This window comes from Alligator mississippiensis, chromosome 4, assembly GCF_030867095.1.
Source record: "Alligator mississippiensis isolate rAllMis1 chromosome 4, rAllMis1, whole genome shotgun sequence".
Classification (NCBI taxonomy): Eukaryota; Metazoa; Chordata; order Crocodylia; family Alligatoridae; genus Alligator; species Alligator mississippiensis.
Window position 1 is genome coordinate 207,745,734 of NC_081827.1, and position 22,384 is coordinate 207,768,117.

The 22,384-nt window shown below is 47.0% G+C and overlaps 1 protein-coding gene across 1 annotated transcript in view; it reads left to right on the top strand.

The window, feature by feature from the left end:
• PDE11A (phosphodiesterase 11A) overlaps positions 1-22,384 on the top strand; it is a 260,304-nt gene continuing 237,920 nt past the window's right edge. The window contains exon 1 of the mRNA XM_059727249.1: positions 1-1,997. Within this exon, the coding sequence (XP_059583232.1) occupies positions 1,209-1,997 (789 nt within the window). The 5' untranslated portion in view covers positions 1-1,208. The remainder of the gene's footprint in view (positions 1,998-22,384) is intronic.

Here is a 22,384-nt window from a genome sequence, read left to right on the forward strand (position 1 = left end):
CTGTGCGGATCCAGCCCGGCAGAGACCAGCACTGAGCGATGCCGGAGCTGAGCTGCATCGTCCGAGCGAGGGGCGGGCAGGCAGGGGCGGGCGCTGGCAAGCCGGTGCCTTTGTCCAAGCTCGTGTCCGGGAGTGACCGGCGTCAGCACCCCCTTAGGTTACGCGGAGCCTGCTTCCGCCTCTCAGAGGCTGGGCACCTGCGGCAAGCAGAGCGGATCAGCTGTTAGGGGCACCCCCCCGCCCCGCAGCTGTTGCACAGACGTGCACTATTTTCACAGGCTCCCTCCCTCTGGGCACGGCTCATGCCGGAGGGGCCGCGGGCCGGCACGGATTAGCTCTGCGGCCCCCGAGGAGCGCTCTGCAGGGACACACGGAGCCGCCCCATTCGTGACTCGCCGCATCCAGCCTTCTCCGCTCCGCCGCACGTGCTCGGGACCGCGGCGCCAGGCTCGCCAGCCCTCCTGCGCAGGCACCGCCGAGCAGTGCACTGCGTTGCTCCACGTGCGCTCAAAACTCACCCTGGCTCGTCTGTCCCGCCCCGGGCCTTGCGGCGGCAGCTCCCGGCGCCCGCGGACCCGCACCTGCCCGGGGACAAGTGACCACGTGCGACCCCGCGGGATGGAAAGGGGGGAGGGGGGCAAAGACCACAGCACCCCTCGCGCATCGTGTCCCCCAGGCGGCCGGGACCGTGAGCCCAGCCCCCGTTTTGCGCGGGCCTGGCGGGCAAATGAAGAGGCGGGAAGCGCGGGGCTCCCCGCGAACACCTCGCGGGCGACAAGCCGGGCACAGCACCGACCCCTTCCCGCGCCGCGCACACTCCGAGCGCCGCCGCGGCTGCCTCCGGGGGAGAAGATGCCGCCGCCGCCGCCTCCCTTCCCGTCCCCGGCGCTCGCTCTCCGCCCGCCCCCCGGCTCTGCCGTCCCCCGCCCCGCGCAGGTCTCCGTGCCCGGCTTGCGCAGGAGGCAGGAGCTCGGTGCAGCGCCAGAGGGAGCCGCGGCGGCGCCCGCCCCCTCATCCGCCCCGAGCGCCGCCGGGCAGGACGCGGGGCACAGCCCGGCCCGGCACAGCTCGGCGCCCCGGAGGGAGGGAGGGAGGGAGCGGCGCGGGCGGCACGTCGCGGCCCGGCCCGGGGGGCGCCTCTGCCATGCCTGCGCGGGTGCTGAGTTATTGGCACTTGGCGAAGTGAGGAGCCGCCGCAGCCCGCCAGCATGTCGGCCGCACCCGCCGCCGCCCTGGACTTCGTGGCGGTGGAAAGTTTCCTGGACCGGCACCCGGAGCTGGTGGAGAAGTGGCTCAAGAGGAGGAAGCAGCTGAGCCCAGCGCCTCCCGGAAGCGCCGGCCCCGGCCCCGGCCCCGGCCCCGGCGGTGCGGACGAGCGCAGGAGCAGCGTCTGGGCCGGGGCCGGGGAGGCGGGCGAGCTGCAGCGGAGGGCGTCGCAGAAGGAGCTGCGCCAGAGCTTCGCCCGCTCCAAGGCCATCCCGGTCAACCGCACCTACGACGAGCACGTGCACGGCCGGGCCCAGGAGCCGCTGAGCAGCATGAGGCGCCGCGCGCTGCTGCGCAAGGCCAGCTCCCTGCCGCCCACCACGGCGCACATCCTCAGCGCCCTGCTCGAGTCCCGCGTCAGCCTGCCCCAGTACCCGCCCAGCGCGCTGGACTACAAGCGCCACCTCAAGGAGCACAACGAGCGGCAGTTCTTCCTCGAGCTGGTCAAGGACGTCTCCAACGACCTGGACCTCACCAGCCTCAGCTACAAGATCCTCATCTTCGTTTGCCTGCTGGTGGATGCGGACCGCGGCTCCCTCTTCCTGGTGGAGGGCGCCGCAGGGGGCAAGAAGAGCCTGGTGTCCAAGGTCTTTGACGTGCATGCAGGGACCCCGCTGCTGCCCTGCTGCAGCACCGAGAACTGCAATGAGGTGCAGGTGCCCTGGGGCAAGGGCATCATCGGCTATGTGGCGGAGCACGGCGAGACAGTCAACATCCCTGATGCCTACCAGGTAGGCCTGCCCTGAGTGTGTGTGCAGAGACTTGCAAACTTGGTGCATGTCCTGCTGTGTCTGATGCCCTGCCCTTTACCACACAGGGAGCAGAGAAGGGTGATCCCCTCCCCCTTGCTGGCTCACCCCCATGCTGTGGGTCTGGATAGGCCTCTCTCTAGGGCTAAGAAGCTAAGTGGAAATCCCGGAGGCCTCTAGCTACTGAGCTCTTGATCAGATCCTTAGATCAATCACAAGGTCCTGGCTTGCCACTCTGTGGCAGGGCAGACCACTCAACTACACTGTGCCTTCCTTCAGTTTTTGAATGGACCTCTTTTGCCTTGGTAATGCAGTGGCTCTCAATCTTTTTAGACTTGAAGCACCTCTGGATAGACTCTAGGAGCCCCTGGATAGACTCAAGGCACCCCTTGGAAAATGCCAGCTCTTAGTTTTTCATTTTTTTTGCCTACTGAAAAATAATGGAGCAGTTGTTTCTGTTGCTAAGAACTCAGAAAGACAACACACGGAGCTGCCCCATTCATGACTCGCCGCATGTGACAACTGTGAATTTCTGTTTGAAGTCTCCAGGCTTGTCTTGTGGGTCATGTTTGTAAACCTGACTGCTAACATTGTATGGCACCCTTGAAAGGATCTCAAGGCACTCCAGGGGTCTGTAGCACCCTGGCTGAGAGTCACAGTGGTAGCATAAGAGTGATAGTGTAGCCATGACGGTCCAGAAGTTATACAAGTGGCAAGCATTTCTTAGGGCGATATCTTTTATTGGACCAACTGGGTTGTTGGGATAGACTTGATGAAGAATATCTTGCATTCAAAAGCTTGTCTAAGTCTGTCCCAACAACCCAGTTGGTCCAATAAAAGATATCACCCTAAGAAATCCTTTCCTCTTTTGTTAGATGTAGTCTTCTCACATCCAAAGCCTAAGAAATCATAGTAACGTATTGTGGCAACATTACTTCAGAGCAACATGACATGTTACCGCACTGTGATTATGTGTCGAGGGTTCTTCAAGCTGGATTTAGGAACTATGACTATTTCATGAGCCAGGACCTCGTCTAGGAACTATGACTATTTCATAGACATAAGATTGTGGGTCTTTCTGATCTTCTTTTAAACAAGATTTGGGGTAGCTGGCACAGCTGGCTTAAATGATTGTAAAAGGAGTACAACTAATGTTTTGTACCTTACAGGGATTTTTTAAGCTTTAATTCACATTTATAACATGCTTCAAAATCTTCTGATGAGAAATGGTATTAAAGTGAATATTATTTTTATTATTTCTCTCTAAGTTAACCTTCCCTGCCTATCAAACCAATCTAAAGATAAAGTGTTTTCAGGAAGTATCATATTTATTCAATTCTAGGACAGGGTTTCCCTTCCCCTCCCTCCCAGCACATTTAACGTGGTGGGGAAAAAGTATCTCCTTAGATTCACATAGAGGGTGGTGGTGGGGTAGGGGCAGGTGGCTGCTGTGGCTCAGGCTCCAGCCCCTACCTGAGGTTGAGGCCATAGCCACCTTCTCTCTTGCTGTCCCCTCTCTGCTACCTCTGCACCCCACCATCTCCCCCCTGCAGCCTTTTCTCCCCCCCCCAATTCCAGGCTCCACTCCTGTGCCTGCCCCTCTGCCTCCCCCCTTACCTTTGCTTCGTGCTAGCAGGCTCAGTTCACACTGCAGCCTGGAGTTCTGAGCATGGCCCCAGCCCAGCCAGGAAAAGTGGTAGAGGCTGGGCTTGGGACAGATTAGAATGGGGATGGAACAGAGACTGGGGGAAGGGTGTAAGCAGAAGCTGGGGGGGAAAGGCACAAGCAGGGGCAAGCTGCCTGACCTCCGCATACCACCTGCCTCCCCACTGCAGCGGTGGGAGGAATGAATTAAAGATGACTCTCCAATAATTAGAATAATTGTAACAAATTGATAAATTGTCCATATATAGTATCTAATAATTGGGAGGGAAGGTCATCCTAAATTCAGGGTCATCTTAGATTTGAGTAACTGCAGTATATACTTTGATCTTTGCAAAATGTGCCCAATTTTGACTTTCTGGCATGTTTTTTAAAACCTTTCCTGGGGAATATGATAACGAATCCTGTCTCCTTTTACAAGGACTTTCTTCGTGGATTAATTTACTTTGAACACTAAACATGAAACCCTGGCTGCAGGGAAAGCAATTAAAAAAAAAAAAACTTCCATTGATTTCAAAAGGGCTTGGATGCATCCTGGTTGTACTTAAGTACAAGGCAGCTTATTCATTTTATTAGATCAACATTCATTTCTCTCCTTCTCAGACCTATGTATTATCTTTAGCATTCATTTTTGTGAGTTCCTATCAGAAATAAAAAGATATTTAGAAGCAAAGAATCACATGTCACTTCAGCTTTCGTGCCTTACCTGTTATTTGTCTCATTTTTCATTTTTGCCACCTGTAAAAACAGACTGTCACATTTAGGTCAGAGAAATACATAGCATTGATGTATCTGTCTCCACGATCAGAGACTTCAACATTTAACTACAGTACAATCTCACTATAACAACTCTGCTTATAACAAACCCTTGGTTTCAACAATCCCGACAGCAGGAACTGTTTTTTTTCCCCATTATTATGACAGCAAATTGATTAACTGTGTTAAAGCAAATACCTTTTTATGAAATTTTCTTCTAGTCCCAGGGCAGTTCATTATATTAAGGTTGTACCCTGTAGCATGATAAACATTTGCCCAGTGTCTAACCTTGCCCTAAAATGACATAACACATAATAACAAAAATAGTTTATAGCACTGGCTAGTAAACCGTGCAGAGAAGACACTTGGACAGTTAAGAACTGAGTGTGGATTTGCTTTTAAATACAGGAAAGTCAAGATTAATTTTTGTGATTTGAATGGAACAATTATTTATCATTTGTCAAGTAACTAAGTATGCTAGGCAACTCATAAATCTAGGCTGAAAGAACTTCTGGCCCAGAGACTTTACAAGCTGAAGTGAAAGAATAGGCAGAGGTTAGAAGAAACGAAAGTGACTTAGGAAGCAAAATAACTGAAGCTAAGTGTTGCTCTCATCTTGTATGTTCTATAATTGTTTTTCTTCCTTCTCTCCATTATCTGTTTCCCAAAGCCATCTATTTCTGATCCAGCTCTACCATTTAAAGTGGTACCCTCTTCCTCTATCCATGTATCCCTCTCCTCTTTCCTTACCATTGACACTGGTTTGGATTTAAAAGGGATGCAACATGAGGAAAATAAAACTGAATATGTATTTCAGTCATTTTGAGCATGCATAGAATCTAAAAGGTAGTTTGCTGGTGTTAGGGCCTTTGCACTCATTACATATTCTGTTTTCCCTGTTCTTCAAAATGTTGGACAGCTCCATTTTCTTCTTTTGCAGGAGGTGAGAGTGCTACTGATGAGAGGATTTCCTAGGAGTGAAGGACTGAGTTCTTTTTTTAATCTTTCTCCTGTTCCTTTTTTTGGTTTTGTTTTGTTTTTTTGCTTACTGTAAAAATTCCCATTCAAATAATTTACTGTGGCTAGTTGGTTGGTTAGTGTGACGAGGAAGATCATGTGGCCGGTCACAGTGCTGGCCCACCCCTCTGTCTAGGGTAGTCCACCCTGTCTCTCCTGCCACGACTTGCTGTTCAATAATACAAGATGAAATAAGCAGGAGGCTGCCCATTTAATGCCCCGATGCCATGGGGTCTACACATGACTCTAATCCTGCCATCTGCAAGGCATGAGACACATCGAAAGTTACTAGTTGCTCTCGCCAGAGGCCAAGGCAAACTGTCCCTTGCTGGGCCTCTCACACACTACACATACATTCTGCCCCCTCTCACAGGGCCTCTTTCATACTGCCCCTCACTGGGGCAACCTACGCTGCTCCTCTTTAGCAGCCCCTTCGGGCCATCAGGCTTACCTACTTCCACTCTGGGCGATCCCCCCTCAGCCCTTTGGGTGCCTCCTGCAGCCTACTCTGTGGGTAACAGTTCTTGTACCTAACTCTAGGCCAACTCTAGCCACTAGCCCTTCACCAGGCACCAGGCTCTTCCTGCCCCCCTTTCTGGGGACATTCTCTACCCCTTCACTGAAGCTAACTTTATGCCCCCTTCCTGGGGCTTGGGGTTTTATATCCCCAGAGACTCAGGTGCCTTTCCCTTGGCGTGCCTGGCTCCACTGTCTGTTCTATCACCAATGAGTAGTGGGGGCTAGGGTTATAAGGCACCCCTACCCACCTTTCCCTGGGGAGGCAACTGGCCTGGCATTTCTGGGGAGCTGCCCTGCCACAGGCAGCCCTACCAGGCCATCATTCCCCAGCAGAGTGCAGTTTCAAGTCATACCCAGGACCAGGAGCCTCCTGCCATCCCCATAGCTCCTGCCCTTAACTCCAAAGTGTTCTTGAGTAGTCACTCAGCTGGCTGTTGTTCTGTCAGCTGCCAACAACAGACTGCTTGGTCAGCTTTGAGGGCCTGAGCTAAAACGGAGTCCGCTTAGCCTCCTCCTCCAATCACAATGGCTTTCACCGGGTCATGTGACTGCCTCATCAGGGCTGGCCTGCACCTGCTGACTGCCTTGCTGCCACTCAAAGCCCTTAAAGTGACAGGCACCAAAGCTGCTCTGTCACAGTTGTTTGTGAAAGAAAATGAAGAAATGCAATCAAGGCTTTGCCATTAACCATCTGATTAATATTTATTTTGTATTGTTTCTTATGACCGGGTTCTATTTTCCACAGTGATCAGACTAAAATTTTATAACACACTTTTTTAAGTGTTAAAATTGCAAATCTGTGCTTAGTCATAGGTGGAAAAGATCTTGAGATCAGTTCCCTGCTTACTATTTTGGATTTATACTGGTGCAGTTCCATTGAATTCAGTGGCATTACTTTTGACTACTTTTCATGTGAGAAGAACTTCAGGTCCTTTGATCTTAATAAGGGTTTTGTTTGAGAATGGGTGTGGTTTCTCTTTTGTTTAAACTGTATGCTTGTGAGTTAGCACAGTTTACCTTCTTGTACCTGGCACACACATGATCATTGTGTATCTGTGAGGAAAGAGTAGGCCTACTCAATATTGTCAAGAATAAAGAGCTCTAAAGAGTTTTGGTTATATGTCCATAGACAAGTGACAGATGTTCCATTTCAGGTGATTGTTAGCATTCACAATAGACTACTTTAAAAATTAATACAAATGTGATAGGATTTTTGTTAATGTTGCTAATGATGGTGCAGATTGATCACCTGTGAAGTGAAAATTTATAATTGGGTAGCATTATCAGTTGACAGATGGAGATGGAAAAAAAGGGATGATACTGTAAGTCTTTTGTATTTTGGGGAGAATGACAACTTTGAAGTTGCTCAGGTGTTTTCTTGTAAGAGATACGAGATGAACACCCACAGCTTAATTTAAAGTGTTTCAGAACATAAACCAAGGTGTTTATAAAGAAACAAAGATATTCTCCTTATACCATTCAACTTGGTTACAGAAAATATCCCACAATCATTTGGGAGGTTTATCCAACATCTTTTCCTCATCGGGCCTGATTAAATATCAGCTGAAATCATGGGAAGTATTTCAGTTGACTTAGTGGAGATTGCTCTTATTATATACACAATATCTTTAACTACTACTTAAGTCAATGGGAGTTAAAAGTGATCATAGCCGTGTAAGTTTGAGGATAATATTGTAAGCCACAGTCCTGCATCCTGCTGTGCCTATCCAGAGCTCTGTTAGTTCCACTAGTTTGTAAGGGACTTCCAGTAGTGTTTTCAAAGATGATATAATATTTTCACTGTAAATGCCCTTTTCTAAAAGAGGGAAAGTAACAAGAAATGAAATCAAGTAATAGGTGGGGGCTATATATGAATAATTCTGGTGGATATTACTGTTATTGGGTCAGACATTCAAATCCTTACTCATACAAGCAATCCCATTTATGTCAAGGAGTCTACATACATGTATAATGTTTTGTATCATGACCAGAATTAACTATAAATTAATTTGAGGATTGAATAGTAATCAAGTTTTTAATATGAAATAATAAATAATTAACTGGCTCTGTAATTCCACAAGGCAAGTTGATTTATGATGTTTAACAAATATAAAACAAACATTTTATAGGTCAGCAGCAGCACAGAATGGCAAATTTTAGCTTATGGTGAGTATGAGAATCCTGCTGACATACATTCTAGTTCTATGATATGATTTTTCTTCATTATGTTCCATTTTAAGACAAAGCATTAGTAATTAAAGCACAATATCATCTGTTTTGACTGGAAGCAAGACTTTAAAAGGTATATCAGCAGAAAAAACTAAAGACAATTGTCAATTTTGAGCTATATCATTATGGATACAGGCAGCTGATAAAAAGTTTGTGCTAGTAAAAATTTTAAAACTTGAATGAAGATATTTTCAGTGCATATACATTCATTCTGTCAGTTTAGGATTCTAATCTTACCAACTTTACTGGTATCACTAAGTGGGACTTTTAGCCAGATTTAGTTTAAAACATATATGTCCCTTGGCCATTGACACTGGGATGGCTTGTATCAGTAAGATTGCTCTAGCAGTTTGTGTTTATTGGAGAATATTGCAATTAGAACAGAAAGTAGGTAACAATTTTTCATTCAAATTTCTTGGAACATCCTATATTCTTAACTACTTTGCTGTAAGATTGCCAAGTCTCCTAAATGAGAATGTTTTCGGAATCAGATTGTTTTAATCAGTAAGGAAATCAGGACCTAGTGCAGCAAGGTATTGAACTCAATTCTTGTTATCTTCCTTGAGAGTTAGGCATCTTACCACTTGATAACGACGATCAGCAGCTTGCTTTATGCTGATAATGCGTTTGTTTATCAAAAAGTCCTCAGATTCAGCATACCTTTTCTTTAGGCAAGCACAGGAGAAACTGCAACTCACACTTCATTTATCTTAACTCTGGTTCTCTAGGCCTTCAAGCAATAACTGGGAAGTCTTGACTTGTCTCTCTAATAAAAACAAGGCAGAAAAAAACACAGGAAGAACTGCCATCTTATCATGTGTATGAAGTTTTGCACTCTGCCATTAGAGCAGTGATTCTCAGCCAGGGTGATGTGACACCCTGGGGTACTGCCAGATTCTTTGATTCCTCAAGATGTGAAGGGGCGATGAACAGATAAGCACAGGCTCAGGCTTGTCCCTGCCAGGGTGACCCCCCACCTGCACTGCCCAGCCTATCTGCAAAGAGATATATAAATTAGTTTTGAAATTGGGTGCCAATCAATTAACAAGTTATGGAGGGGTGCCTTGAGTCCAAAAAGAATGAGAACCACTGTATTAAGTTAACTAGTCCAGGGGCAGAACCAGAGTGGGTGCAGTTCACAATTACACCCCCCACCCCTTTTTGGACCATGGTGCAGAAGCAGTAGCTGAGGACTTTAATTCCCAGTGGGTAAGAATCCCCCCTCCCCGCTCCTCTCAGCTTGCCTTCCCTTGCCCTTCTTGCTCAGTGGCACCTCCCCTTCTTTCCCATTCTCCCCCTCCCCTGTCCACCACTGCCATTGTCCCTGGCTGATTGGGGGGATGGGAGGTCAGACCTCCAAAGCTGCTCCTATCCCATTCCAGCCAAGCTGTGCAGCGAGCCTAGATTTGCCTATGAATGAATGCGTTATAAATATATAGACAGAGCAACAGAAGTGACATGAAAAATCATTTGCAATCCTTTAATCATTTTATTTAAAATGTTTCAGTTACTTTCAGCAATTTAAAGTTTCAGATAGGTGTTATCCCTTTTTCTCAGTTTTCCTGCTTTTCAGCCTTGATAACTGATTGTTTCAATCTTACTCTGACTTTGTACAGTAGCAGGGCGTGTTGGGATCCCAGGGATAGCTGTGACACCTCCCGCTGGCTCTGCAACCATGCCCTGTTCTGCCCCTAGAGCACCTTCCCTTCTTGCCCACCACACCTTGATGTAATAGTAATGATCATAGGGAGGCTGCCTACAGGCTTTCACATGGCCCCAGTCCAAATGGATCCCTACTGGCCTTTACTGTTCTCAGGCCTCTTGCTGGGCCTCTCTATGGCTGTGCTGCTGCAGGGCACCTAAAGCCTTAGGGACTAATTGTTGGCTTTAAAACCTCCCCTATACCATACCCCAAGCCTTGCAGTGTTACTGTAATGATGTTTGGCCCTTTAGGACACCAGGCCCCAGCCCCCTGTCTGGCTGCACCCCTTTCAGGCACCAGGTTCCCTGGCAGGGAACTGCTCCCCTGGCCTCAGCCCCTAGGGTTTATAAGGGAGCCAGGCCCTGCCCCTTTCAGTCAGCTGACCGCTAGCAGGTGTGGGTTGGTCGCTAACTCCATTTTTGCCCTAGTGACCAACAGCTGGGCTCCTTCCTCACTGCTAGGGCTCTTTCCCTACCAGTTTCCTGTCTTTAGGAGCAGGGCACCTTAGTGCTCTGCGACACTCTCCTGGACAGGAGCTCCTAACCCTGTGGCTGGCAGGACTAGGTCCCCTGACTGGCTCAGGTTATGGGCTTATATAGCTCCAGCCTGAGCCTTCTTCCAATCATATGAGCCTCTCCTTAGCTCCCTGCCCCACCTGCCAGCAGCCTGTGCGCGTGCTAGCTCCTTTAAAGTGCCCTGCTTCAGTCAGTAAATAAAGCAGTATTTTAAATGATAATGTTATAGGAAACATTAAACTGTGTTTTGTATAAAAAGATACTACTTTAGCTGGGGAGGTAATTTGATAGCAACTTAACTTCTTCCTCAGATCAGTGGGAACAGAGAATTTTCTCAGATGAAGAGATCCATAGATCCAAAATTGGTGAAAATTATACTCTGTTTTTCATAGTGTTAGTTATTTTAAGGAACATGGTCTTATAGTAAAAAACAGAAGTTAGAATGGAATTGATCATTTAGAGGTGATTTTTCAATAAGGTGGGAGCAAAAAAGAGGAATAAGCCTATCAGAAGAGAATCATACAAGGACCATTTCAATTATATGTTTTTTAATCTGATGGGGTAACAGCATAAATAAAACCAGGAAACAAACATGACATTTTTTCCAACAGAAGCAAATCTTTATAGAAGTGAATAAAAACAAGTTAACAAAATTAAATCTAAGTAGAACAAAAACAAACAATGTTCTGTTTCCTCCTTTCCAAATTGCCCCCAAACTCAGCAAACCCAAGTATCTGTAGGCTGGAGTTTTTCAAAAGTCATTAAAACCTCCGTGGGTATTGTCTCCCTATCAGAACTCTTTTCTGAGTGATTTTCAGCAGGCATTCTAAGAGGCTTTTCTCTCTGAACACTTGCTACTAGGTAAGGGAAAAAGAAATCAGAGAATTCTTGTTGCTTACTGGAAACGTGTTATTGCTTTGCAATTTGTCACAGTTCTGTGCGTTTCTTTATGATGTACAGATCTTGACAATACGAATGTGCATGGATTACGGTTTTTGGCATCACACAGTAGTATTACAAAGGCTCACACTTGTTTGTATAAGCCTTACAGGCTAGGATTCCCTTGTTGGAAAGACCAGCTGGATGAAGGAAGGTCAGGGACAGAGGGAGAGCTGTTCTCTGTTATGAAAGGTAACTTAGTTATCAGTATTAATACTATGCCTCTTGCAACTTCAAAGAGCTGTTAAATCATTGACAGCAGAGATCCTGGGAGGTGCAATTCAATGTGAGAGAAACATTTGAAGAATTATTTAATTCAGCATCTCTTGGGAAGCAAACACCAGCTGGTAGTGTTGTATTCATTTTAGTACTAGCCAATTGCAATCCTCTCTCTAAGGACAGAATGATATTTATTAAAGAGCAAGGATCATAAAACATGGCAAACATGAATATAAGAAAGTCATCAAGTACATGAAATACAGAAAAAAATTAAATAAGACAATTTTGCAGCATGTTAAACATCAGTAGAGAGGACAGAAGGAAATGGTGGGGGAGAATTAAAATAGTAGAGGAATATGATATTGCTTTCATGTGCAGTTGCACATATACACATTACTATATTTTCCAGAACAAAAAATTATTTTGTTTTAAAATGAAATTAAGGCTGAGAGTATAAATCTGTAATGTAATGATAAAAAACCCATTGTAGTCATTGAAGAGATTTTGTAACTATCATAAATTAAAAGTTACAGGCCCATGAAACTCAGATGTAAATTTAAAATATTCTAAAATTCAAGCAAGTAAATGAACAGTTAAGACATCTCAGCAGTCTTAACTGTACCATATATTGGTGCTGTACAATACCCATTTAATTCTGTTTAAGGCATCTGTTTAACTATCCGTCATTACAGATTAAACTGATTTTTAGAGCTACATTAGGGATTTTTTCATATACTTTCTTCCCTTCTGATGTCACTACAAGACATGGAGTATGGATGGATGTCTCAACCATGTTTCCATACCAGTTTTAAAAACACTGAATAACAACTATTCCAGTGGACATGAATGCAAATTATGGGTTGTCCGCATCTGTGAAAATCAGACATATAAATTTCTTTCAACTTTTACATTCACCTTTCTTTTATTATGCTGCAGAATTGTTTCAGTTAATTTGTTCTTTACATGAATAAATACATATATGTACACATAACAAGTGTGAAATACAAGTGAGTAAAGAAATCAGAATCAAAACAAAATAAAAATCAAAATTAAGAAATTAGAGAACTCATGAATATTGAATGCCAATATTCCTTAAAGTAAGGAAGCATAAAAGTCAGTAATAGGAATTCAGAGGAGAAGCTAGCACTGATAGTTGAAATAACAGGTCACCAAAGATCTGGAATAAGAGAGATAATGCAGAGATTTGTTAGTCCCAAATTTGCTAATCCCGTAAATTTATTAATATGTCCAACAGAAATATAGCCTTAAAGATGGTGATTCCTTAGAAAAAATAGCACTATTTAAAAATTGACACTCAGAAAAACTCATATGATAATAGGAATTTGCTTTGAGAAGGTGACTTGACTTCTGATTCTGAGAACCAGCAGCTTCGTTCTGTATTTCTCAGTCTATGAAGAATCCTGGTACAAGAATAAGGACTAAGAACTGTAGAATTGCAGTTGGAACAATTTTCTTGTCACTTGAGAGTTGTCTACTCCTTAAAGTTGTTATTAGCTTTTGGTTTTCTATGGTGATTGGACGGTTAATTCTATCATTTTTAGTTGCATGCCATTGTGTATATATTCCCCATGAAACTTCTGGTGAAATTACCACCTCAATATCATTTTGTGTGTGTGTGTGTGTGTGTGTGTGTGTGTGTGTGGTGGGATGGGTATGTATGTGTGTGTGTAAAAGGACCAGGTATACAAATTAACTCACTTATTAGCTTTATTTTTATTTTATAGTAGTATTATATAATTAACCATTACAAATATAAATGTCTCAAACTAAGTCAGGTGCTCTCTTTTTTTAGAAGAGGAGGATTGTGTCCAAATACACCACCATACAATAATCAGTCTAACTGTAGCTCAACAATATACAATGCCTCATTGCAACTGAAATGCCGGGAGTTTGTTCACAACATTTAATAACATACAGTGAATTTGTTAACAACGTTATCTCTTATTACCCAGGGATATTACCAAGGGTGACAGAACTCTAAGATCTTGATCATACATGTGCAATTTTTAAAAAGTGACTTAAAAAAGTCTATTCACCCTTTTGGGCCAAACATGTAATGTTATTCACATGAGTAAGCATTTGTGGAATCTAGACTTAAACCTGTAAAAAAAAATCCACTGAAGTCCATGGGAGTTTGGGCACCTCTTTGACCTGAAGATGTGTCAGTTCTGAAGCCATTCAGTATTTTGTACATTGATGGGCTGACATCTAAAAATAAATGTGGAGAAGAGGAACATACAGAATGTCATTGAATTATAGACAGTAGGGCTGGAAAGGACCTCAGGAGGTCATCTAGTTCAACCCCCTGCTTAAGACACAATCATCCCTGTCTAAACCATCCTAGACAAGGCAATCTGCTCTTGAAAACTTTGGGAACAAACAGTCACACACAACTACCGGGCATAGTTCAGAAACAACAAACATAATAATAAATATTAAAATAGATAAGGACTTCAGATCATTGCTCTAATAACAACAAATATAACCTTTAACTGCCCACAGGTGAGCAAGGGGACCAGGTCACTATCAATGTCCTGTCACTGAAAAAACAAGAGGTAGTTTCCTAAAATACCTAAAATACATTCAACAGATTTTAGGAAGATGACCATCCCCATGCTGCAGAGGAAGGTGAAAACTCCTAAGTTTGTGCCAATTTAAAGTTTTTCCTGATATGTAATCTAAATCTATTTGTTGCAATGTGAAGTCAGCGCTTCAATCTTATAGTCTTTCGTGGAGGAGAACAATTGTTTGAGGCAAATCCCTTCCTGTTGGTGAATGACCGGCTCTCCTGGGATGGGGATAGGACTGGGATGTGTGTGCTGTCTAGTGTACCCACACAGTTAGAGAATCCCATGGCCCTGAAGCCTTCAACAACTTCCCAGGAGTTATGGAGGCAGATGAACATGTTCACCACAATGTCCTGCAGCAGCTGGCATACCTCATGTACCACCACCCTGGCCATGCAGGAAGCCACACTGAGCTGGTTCCTGATGATGTGGAGGCTGGTGGGGGTGGCCTGTTTTGCAGTGGCGATGCGTAGGGGATGCACGGGGGTGCACGTTCACCCTGAGAGCACTGGTGCACCACCTGACAGGCCTCACTCCCCACATAGGTGATGGGCAGGGGGGGCAGGCAGGAGTGCTGGTGCTCTTCCTGCGAGTGCCAGCCAGGGAATGAGAGTGCCACAGCCACTTCCAGGAGTGTTGCAGCCATTTTTGGGAGCTCTGCTTCCCACTCTGCATGATCGGCTGTGGAGTAACACCTCCCCACCCCCATCAGCGAGACCCCTGATCAGTGAGATTAGCTGTGGGGGGTCGCTGGTGGGGGCACGTGCCCCCCCCGACTAAGGTGGCACCAGTTGCCCATGCAGTTTCATGATGGCTATGGCCACCCTCTTTTCTGGTGTGATGTGGTGACGCATGACATTCTCCTGGCAATCAATGTGCAGCAACAGTAGCGAGACTGTGGAAAAATTAGGGATGCACCGATAGAGGTTTTTGGGGGCGATACCGATATCCGATTTTTAAGGAGGCATATTGGCCAATGCCAATCCAATTTCTGATATAGCGTGGAGAGCTGTCTCCAGCTGGTAGATCCGTTGTGGAAGGGGAGGGGAGCAGATCAACCCCCTCCTACAATGAGGGAGGAGGCAGGGGCAGTCACTGCCCAGCTGGGTCAGGGCACAGGGCGGAGGCACAGCTCATGGGGGGGTGGCTCCTACCGCTGCTTGCACCCCAGGAGCATGGGGTGGGGGTGAATGTGCCCCTGGATCTGCGCAGGGTGAGCAGGTGGGCTGCAGCTGCAGACTGGAGCTGGGCTCTTCTCGCCAGGGACTCAGAGCGGGGGCTATGGAGGGGGCTGCAGCCACCCCAAATTTTGCCATAGCTCCCTCCCAGTGCCACTGCTGCTGCCGCACATCCAGCACAGCCGCAGCTCTTCCTGGCTCAACCCCAGCCTCCCCCCACATGCTGGGAAGAGCCAGGGCTGTGCCAAGTGCACAGCGGCAGTGGTGCTGGGAGGGAGCTGTTCCCCTCCCCAATGAGCCACGCCTCCATCCCGCGCCCCACATGGGGGGAAGTGGGGGTAGAGCTAGGAAGAGCCCATGTTGCACCAGGTGCGCAGCAGCACTGGGAGGGAGCTATGGTGAAATGTGAGGTGGCTGCAGCCCCCTCCATAGCCCCCACTCCAAGCCCAGCCCTCGGCGAGAAGAGCCTCAGCCTGCCCGCTTGCCCTGCGCAGATCTGGGAGGCAACATGCCCCCGTCCTTCTGGGGTGCAAGCAGTGGAAGGAGCTGCCCCCCCCCCACAAGCTGCACCTCCACCCCATGTCCCACTACTCCCTAGCTGGGCAGCACCTGCCACTGCCCCCTCCCTCCCTTACTGCATTGATCTACCCCCACCCCATGCCTCTTCCCTCCCTCCTCCCCTTCCACCACACCAGACTTACCACCTGGAAGCAGCTCTCCATGCTGCAGACTGTGCTTCTCATTGCCTGAGTGCATGCGCACACTGGCATTTATCAGCCCCATCAGGCCGATTTCTGATGAAGCCAATTTTCTTTATATCAGTACAAATCTGATATCAGATTGATGTATCGGTACTGATCTGATATCAGACTGATGTATTGGTGCATGAGTCCCTGCTCATGCAAAGGTCTCGACCCACTGCTGATTATCCCAAGTCAACACTACAATGCTTTCCCACCAGTCAGAACTCCTAGCGTGTGTCCAGACCTTGTGATTGTTGCTCTGTAGGCTGATCCACAGAACCCTTTCAGCTGCGAGATCCATGGCTCGAGAGCCTCTTGGCTCATAAACTCCAGCTGATGGCCCATTGCCTTGTATAACAAAGCATGTGAAGCTGCTACCCTGCACTGGCGGCTCTGTAGAAGGGATAGCATAGTCTGCATTGTGTTCAATAGCAGCATCTCTGCATTATCGAGTGCCTCCATTCTCCAGTTGGACACCTGCAGGGCATCCAACAGCTTCTGATTCTCCTTGGATATTCCATCAGGAATCAGCGAATCCATTTTGTTTTGCAGAAAACAACTCTTTTGCTCAAAGCTTGTGTTAAAGGGGTTGACTAGGTAGGACTTTTGAACAGAGTTATTAGCATTATAAAAGACATGCTTTTTAAATTTCTGTTCCTACGCAGCTCAGGTTCCTGTGATTGCCACTCCTGTAAAAATGTGGGGTATCCGATGGCCCTGGAAACCTGTGATTGATCCAGGGCTGCAGATAATAGCCTATTAGTGGAACAATGACTAGACCAGCCACAAAGCATCACCCCAGCAAGCACCTCCAAATAGGAAGCTAGGGAAGAAAGGTGGGTCTGAGGTTCGTGTGCCCCTTTTTTGAATAGGTCCCACCAGTGCATCAGGAGTTATGCCAGAATTGAGGAGCCAAAAGCAACAAGTAAAATCAAAGTCACAAATATCCGAAATCTCCCAACACCCAGTTTTTGATGACACGTGTTCAGTGGAAAAAAAGCAGGTGCTGAAATGAATACTAAAATGGCCGAGCCCCAATTTAAGGCTTGGTGAATAGCAAGACATGAGCCTTGACAGCTTTAACAACCCTGCTCTTTACATTTTAATTCCTACACATCCCAGGGAGAAAAGGGGGAGTGTGCTTGAAGGGACAGCCGAAATTCCTTTAATTCAAGCTGCATTGCAAGCTGCCAGACACTGAATTTTGGGTGTTTGTGCCAGTGAGCCATTAAGAATGATTGTTTTGGACAGTGGGGCATCTGGGGGACAATTTGGGGCTGGCTATGATTTGCAAAGGTGTTCTGTTAGGAAGGGTAACATGAGCAGATTTGCTTGAGTGCCAGTACTGAGACACAGTTCGCATCTGTATAGGTATGCGTATGTGGCAAGTCAGAAGTGCACAAAAAGGTTCCATACAAATATCTATATAACTTCTCTCAGCTGTGTGCAGAAAACATCTGGCAACTCTGGTCAGAACGCAGTGACTCCTCTATCAGTGACTCATTTTGGCCCTGAAAATATACTTGATAGAGGCACAAAAGAACAAGCAATGTCTGCCAGGCTTGGAGCAGCAGCTAGATACATTTCAAAGCTGTGGCCCCAACTGGGCCCGGGAAGAACTGGACTATTTGATTGATATTTGGGAGGAACGATAGGTTCTGGTGCAGCTGGAAAATCCATGAAATAAGTCTATGCGTCCATTGCCGAGCAAATGAAGGAGTGCAGCCACAACTGTGACTGGGTCCCATGCTGCAGCAAGATGAAGGCCCTGAAATGTGCTTTCCATTGGGCCAAGGACCAGCGTTTTCGTTCGGGGTGCAGGATGCACATTAGCTCCATACTATGATAAATTGTCCTGCATTCTTGCAAAGGATGCAAGAGATGCTTGCCTCTGATCCTTCGGCATAGCGGGGTTGCAGGATGCCACAGAGTCATCTACCACACAAGATGCCACAGACTGTCTTGCCACTGTAACGAGCAGTGTGATATGCACTACACAGCCTTCAGGTCACCAGTCAGAGGCAGGGGACAAGTGCTACAGAACACAGAGGACCAAGATGAAGTTGTCTTGACAATGATCGCAATCTCCCCAACCTTTTTCCTGCGTATCCCAGAAGAGGAGGATGCATCAGATTCCATGATGATACTGACCTCAGATTTGTTTGGCATGCCAGAAACTCCAGAGACCCAAATATCTGTGTCGGTGTCCAAGATGCCCAAGGTTCCTGGGGACTTGTAAGTTACAGGGAAGGAGCAATAGATTGGTTTGGGCAGCTAGGGCTTATGTGGACCTAGCTTCACTTTTGCACCAGGGTCAAGCGTGGTGATGTGGGAGGGAGGGTGTTAACGCTGTAAGCGGCAAATATGTCCGCTGCTTGCAGTCCTGCGATATTTCGTGTACAGGAGGGTGGATGTGCTGGACTGTCTAAGTTGTTTGGGGGTGGGGGAAGTGTTAGTTCATTTAGCATCAGGAATTTGTGTTGCTGAGAGATGTACAATGATCTTCTTAATGGACTGGGGAGACATCTGGGTTCCTGCATAGTCATCCTTTGCGGGTGACTGTATTAATTCACCAAGTGGCAGGAATAATGTCTCCTGATCACCAATAATCAGTTCAGTACAGGGAGTGGGGATAAGACCATCAGCACTTTTTTTTTTTCAAATTCCTGTTACCAGCTACCACATCCACTGAAATTTTGGGACATGTGCCTGAAGCATGGACACCAGCATGGACCAGAGCTGAGCAATGTATGAACACCACTACCAGCAGTGACCATCAAAAAAAATCATGATGGAGGCTTTTGTGGCAGCCTTTGAATCGCATGGTCCATGGATGATTGGCAGGACAAACTCCGGGAGGTGTACTGAAAGGTTGAAGAGTGAGAGGCAGCAGCTCACTAGGACATCATGGACATCACAGTAAAATTCCTTGACCTGACCAATAAGTGCTGTGAGAACATCGCTCCTTAAATGCATGACTCCAGCCCCCATTCCTGAGCTGACCCCAACCCCCCCAGGACCACCCATGTGACAACCACTATGTTTACTCCTAACTGTGAGCTGACCCCCATAGAGATCCCTATCTGTGATCAGCCCCCCATAGCGAGAACCTCAGCGACAGCCAGTGTGCCTATGAGTAAGGGGCGCCCCCTACTCTAGCAGGACAAAGAGAGCACCACAATGCTTTAGGGATGAAGGGGAGGGTGAGGCAGAGGGGGTGGTGCGGGAAGAAGAGCCAGTGACATGTGGTGGGTTTTTAGCTGTTAGTGTTGTGCTGATGCTTCTGTAGCAAATCAGGGGGATGGGTATTGTGCTCCTGTGTTATTTCTGTTGTGCGTTGGTTTACTGACAATCTAATAAATGCTTTGTTGAAATTAAAATGAATTTTCATCCATGCCTGTCTGCTGACAGGGGAAGGGTTGTAATGGCATGGCCTGCTTGCACTTTCCCGAGCCCCAGGTTCCCCCTCCCTCAGCATGCAGAGAGGTGGGACACAGTTCAAACTTTTATTAAGAAGCCCATATCCCCACAGCTGGGTGACACAGGCCTCGCATGCTGAGGAAGGCATCATTGCTGGCGGCAATATCCTCCTCAGCAGTGGGGGGCAGCGATATATAGCACTGTGACAGGTAGCCCTACAGGTGGTGGCAGAGGTTGCTGGGCAGCCAGCTTGCCCCCCAACCTGTCGTAGCTCAGAGTCCTGAATCAGAACCGTAGGTATCAGCGGGATCAGCAACAGCAAGGTGTAGTGGCTTGGGCACCCCTCCGCCTGTACAAACAGCTCATTGCACACCACCTGGGGAACACACAGCAAGGGCATGCTTGGGGGATGGTGGTGGCACGGGGGGTGGTCCCATGGCTCCTCCTTCGAGAGGCAGGGGCATGGGAGGGTGGGGGCATGGCCAACCCCTTGTCCCAGTTGTCTGGGAACCCTGTGTGCCCCAAGTCTGGGCACTGTGGGCTGGGCAGCAGTGCAGCAGCAGAGCAGCTGGCCTGCAGGGAGAGAGCAGGGGGCAGTGGGGTCTGGAGCTGCGGCAGCAGGTGCTGCAAGTAGCCTGGCTTGGCCAACCTGGGGAAGGGGGCAGGGAAGGCAGGGTACCTGCATCCAGTATCCAGTGGACTGCTGGTCCCAGAGGAGTGAGCAAGCCTGGGGAGCTCAGCCGGCAGCCACCTGGACACCACCCTACCCAAACAGCTTACTGTGTTACCTGGGCATCTGCGCACAGCTGACTTCCAATCCAAGGCCAGGCAGCACAGGGCCTCTGGAGCAGAGCATCTTATCTTTGCAATGTTGCAAACTGGCACAAAAGGCTTATACCTCTTGCCTCTGCAAGGCCAACATCTGTATGCGGAGGAGAGGCTGCAGGCATCTATGGGAGTGACACCTCAGGGTCACTGCCACCTGCTGCTGGAGCCATGGGACAAGACTGGACCCTCCTGCTCCAGCATTGAGCCCATAAAATTTCTTCCGAGCTCATAGGAATCAGAACTTGTGGTAGGCGTGATATCTTTTATTAGACTAACTAGATTTTTGGGGAAAAAAATCTTTATTTGCAAGCTTTCAGGCACAAGCACCCTTCTTCAGGCATAGGAGAAAAGATTGTAAAAGTTCTCCTAGGTAGAAATGAAAATTCATATTTCATAGGAGAGTTGAAGGTGTGGTAAAATCTCCTGTTTGGAACAGTTCATTTTATGCAGATTAGGCTCAGAGAAAAGTTGGAATAGTCTGTCTATCTCAAAGTTATTTGGTGGCAAGCAGGATGTAGAGTCATATTTCCTTTTGGTTATGATTCATATTTCACAGAAGAGTAAAATGATGGAATACTCTTCTGGGCAGGAATTGTTTATGTGATGAAGTATCTCTGGGCTCTGTGATAATGCAAATTACCTCAAACAAAGGCAGGAGCAGGGTCTCAGGTTTCAGGTGGTAAAACTTGCTTCCTTCTTGTAAAATTAAGAAGATTTCATTAAAAAAATTATGAAGATTTCATTGCAAAAATCTAGTTGGTCTAATAAAAGATATCACTTCTACCATGAGCTCTGATTCCCCAGGGCTTCACATATCAGCTGAGAATGTTGAGCTGTGCAGTCTATCCTCCTCAGAGGAAGTGAAAGGTGACATGACTGGGACCCTGCTGCTATCTTCTCCCCTGGATTTCCCACGACCTGCAGTGCTGGTTGGCGACACCTCACCAGGCAAAGAAGTCCTTGGAGGCCTCTGTCCCTTTGCATTCACGTTAATCCAGTACCTCTATTAGTGGATAGAGGTATCTGTAGCAGGCCACATCATGCAGTGGGGAGCCCTGCTACTGTGCTCTAGTGACATCCCTGCAGAAGGCAGCCCACAGCATCTTTGCCTTGACTTGATACAGGAGCGGGATCCAGTTGTGCCCCTGTTCTGCCATTCTCCTTGCAACATCAAGGTAGATGTGCCAGTTGGCTACTCTGATTCTGTAGGCAGAATTCTGAAAGTGAGAAGATTCAAAGGTAAGGTACATTTTCAGACTGTATACAATCAAGGCCTGATGCAGGCAACTTGTGGTACATTGGGTCATGTGGCTCGTGCACCTGTGGCCTTACCCACGCTGGATCCAACCCCACATTTAAAAGTATAGGATGTGGAATAACCCATTCGTAGAGTGCCTGCTTGGGTAATTTGGCAGGGGGGGGGGAGCGAGGCTTGTGGTCTGTGCATCTCCTCTCTAGCTACCTGTGGGATCCTCTACTGGGCTTGTGCTTAGAGAAAGGAATTTGGGAGATAAGGCCTTACTGCCATGACTTCATCCTGCTCACAGCAGTTTTTCCAAGCTGTGGGCCTTCTCAAGCAGATCTGTTACTTATTCCCTTGGTCACACTTTCAAGATTGGTAACAACCTTAAGGGCTAGAAATATCCCTTTTTGTCCTGAATGGTGAGATTGTGATATAATCTCATGATTCAGGAAGTGTAACCACAAGTCTGAAATGACTGTTTGCTAATTTGGTTCTGTGTATACCATAAGAACACCTAGTTGTCTGAAAGTATCTTACATATTTCTAATATGTGAGACTAGATAAGACAGAGAGCAGTTGTACTATAATGTTGTTGCTGCAGCAGCTAAATAATTGGTGTTTGGATTGATAAATCAAGTCTTCTTTCCTTTCTTTCTCTAATCGACCATCACATTTTACAGGGCAGTACTTTCCCCAAAGAGGAATTTACGATCAATAAAACAGTTGCAGACAAGAGGTGCTTTGTCCTCTAGGTTGTTCCTTAAATATAGTTTTCTAAGTGTTTACAATAATTGTTTTTCCACATCTGGAA